At 29.7% G+C, this 2,969-nt stretch overlaps 1 protein-coding gene across 2 annotated transcripts; it reads left to right on the top strand.

Moving 5' to 3' along the window:
• The first annotated feature begins 365 nt into the window (after positions 1 to 365).
• LOC133832499 (uncharacterized) lies at positions 366 to 1,447 on the top strand. Of its 2 annotated transcripts, none has more exons than XM_062262838.1 (3): positions 366 to 472; positions 562 to 668; positions 740 to 1,447. In XM_062262838.1, the coding sequence occupies exons 1-3, from the start codon at positions 430 to 432 to the stop codon at positions 1,325 to 1,327; spliced, it is 738 nt and encodes a 245-aa protein (XP_062118822.1). In that variant the 5' UTR covers positions 366 to 429; the 3' UTR covers positions 1,328 to 1,447. The 2 variants fall into 2 exon arrangements, with proteins under 2 accessions (XP_062118822.1, XP_062118826.1); XM_062262842.1 differs by having other exon boundaries at positions 562 to 644; positions 740 to 1,445.
• Positions 1,448 to 2,969: the final 1,522 nt, after the last annotated feature.

Raw genomic sequence — 2,969 nt, 5'->3', positions numbered from 1 at the left:
CTATATATGTATGTTGATTATGCTTTAAGGGCATCCCAAACCCCATAATCCCTTCCACGTAAAGCACCATCTACACTTAGGAAGACTGTCTCGATTTTTATCTTCCAAACACAATAAAATCATTCCAAATTGGGCTGAGGCATTTGGCGCCTAAGTTCAAATAAGCCGATCCAAATACGTTTTTAACGGTCATGTTTTAACTTCTCTCTCTACTCTAAATTAACAAAACCTATATGTGCTATGTCTCCTTCGCCCCAACAGCACCAAGGGTCCCCCATCGCTTCCCCCTCACTCCCACTCCAAATCACTCTCTTCAACCCATTACATAAAATATCTCATTCATTCTCAACGCTTTTAAGCACTTCTCTCAACACACACTAAGTGTGGTGGGGAATGAAAGAAAGAAAAAAGGAAGCATAAAGTTCAAGTATGGACCAGCTAGAACAACACACCAAATCAGATCCCCTACAAGGTTTTCATCATCATATGTATATATTATTCTATGCTTTCCCATATATAATGTTTTTTATTATTTGCTTTTATATATGTGTGTTTTTGCAGAATATACAGGCTTTTTATCGACCGAGTCTCTGGACTATTTCAGCTATAATGACAAGGAAATTTCTTGCCCTGATGACTCTGTGGTAACCAAGACACATCATCTTTCTGTAAGTAGTATTAGTAATTAATATTGTAGAAACTTACGTACGTATGAAATTACTTCTTTATGTAAGTGTAGATGAAGGTGAAGGAGAACCAATTATTGGCGAGGAATTGGAAAGAAGATGATGAAGAGATCATAAAAATTCGGCACGAGCTGGAGTTGGATGTGGAGAGAGACTTGGAAGAAGAAATTAAGGATGGAATTTACCATCTCGCTCTCCGTTTGCATAGGCTTCATCAGCACCGAAAGGAGAGGACTAAAAGAGAATCAGAAAATAATATTGGAGGGAGATTTGCAAAGGAAGAGACATATTCCGAGGTGAATATTAACATAAAAATGGAAGGAGGGACCAAGATCGAAATAAAAGAGACTAAGAAAAATGACAATAAGATTACAACAAGGCCTACAAGTATTTCATTTAATAACAATAGTTCAAGAACATCATCGTCATTAGTATCAAAGAAAGCAAAAACGATTGATTGGGTTAATAGTCTCCGCTCAGGTTCTGGTCCGGTCATCATGACTAAGAAAATACATGGAAACCAAGCTAGTATGATCAGTAGCGACGGTGGCGGCTACGGCGGTCCCCGCCACCGGCTGCAAAGAGGGGCAATCAGCGTGAATAACGACCAAGAACTACTGGATTTGGGTTGGAAATTTTAAGGTTAAGTTTATATATATACTAGTTATTAGCAATTGCCATGCAAGTTTGTTAATTTATTAAATTTGTAATATTGTAATATAAATTTTAAATAAATAAATAAATAAATAATATTATATATAAAAGAATCACATAAACATGTTAAATACAAAATTAAACCAAACACTTTTTATAATTTTTTAAATATATACAAAAAAATATGATAATTTTATTTAAACATAAATAATAATTTTTTAATTAAAATTAAGATTATTTATTATATATTATTATAATGATATTTTAAAATATTTAAATTTATAGCGATATAAGTATTAAATATTTAGTTTTGTATTAAATATTATTATAATAATAATATTTTATAATATTTAAATTCATATTAATATAATTAGTAAAAATTTAAGATTATTATAATAATATTTTATAATATTTAAATTTATATTAATATAATTATTAAATATCTAATCTTGTGTTATATATTATTATAATAAAAAATGAAAAAATTGATAAAGGGTTTGCTTGGTTAGAGCAAGACCAACCTATGATATATGTTCTGATTTATATTTTTGACTATTTATGATTTTTTTCCTCGAACTATAACCAATATATTATCGTGCCACCTGATTTTTTCGGGCCGATAAAAATTCTCCCGAACTATTCACAGTATTGTAAAGTAGGACTTCCGTCCAATTTTGTCCAATGTGGCTAATGATATGCTGACATAACTCTTTGTTTGGTGATGTGTCTTGGCCACATTAGCACCACGTGTGTAATTTAAAAATATTAAAAAACTCTATTTTTATTAAAAATTAAAATCATTACACTCAAAATATTTTAAATTAAATAAAATCTTACAAAGTTAACTTTTTTTTTGCTTATAAAATATGATTTATTTTAAATCTATTAGTTTTTAATTTAAAATAGATTTTTAATATTTCTAAATTATATTTAAAAAAATATATATACATGGCTCTGACGTGACCAAGACACATTAGCAAACAAAAAGCCACATCAGCATGTCGTTAACCACATTGGGTAAAATTGGACAGAAATCTCACTTTACAACATTGTGAATAGTTTGAGGGAATTTTTAAAGGCCTAAAAGAAATAATGGGGCACGATAATATATGTGTCATAATTAAGGGGGCAAAAATCTTAAATGGCCTATATTTTTATACACGCAAGCACAACTTTAGAAGACAATTAATACACTTATATAAGGAAAAACTGTCTCACCCTACATGGTCCTAGGTAATTGTTAGTGGGCTTTAAAGTTTTCATTTTCATAGTTGGCCCAAAATATCTGGGCCACTATTAAGATCCATAATAATGATATTAGACTGTTCCAATAGCTAATAATGGGTCCCAATGCCATACCACAAACCAATAAGAATTGTTTTAGTTAGTTATTTTATTAGACTTTATTTAGTTTTTTTAAATATATTTCTATTTTATTACTATTAATGGGTAGTTGTATTAGATTGTTTTTTTATTTGTATTATTAGTGGGTCTTATGGTTTTACTCCACATTCAAAAGTGTTAGTTTAAGTGTTTTTAGTGTGATTAATGGTTATTGTGCTTATATTTTGTAGGGAAATTTATATATACCTAATACTAAAAATAATTCCACAAATAACGGAGACAAAT

The sequence above is a fragment of the Humulus lupulus genome, chromosome 1 (assembly GCF_963169125.1).
Source record: "Humulus lupulus chromosome 1, drHumLupu1.1, whole genome shotgun sequence".
In the NCBI taxonomy this organism is placed as follows: Eukaryota; Viridiplantae; Streptophyta; class Magnoliopsida; order Rosales; family Cannabaceae; genus Humulus; species Humulus lupulus.
The sequence above is the reverse complement of the archived record's forward strand: the minus strand, read 5'-3'. Positions and strand labels throughout refer to the sequence as shown.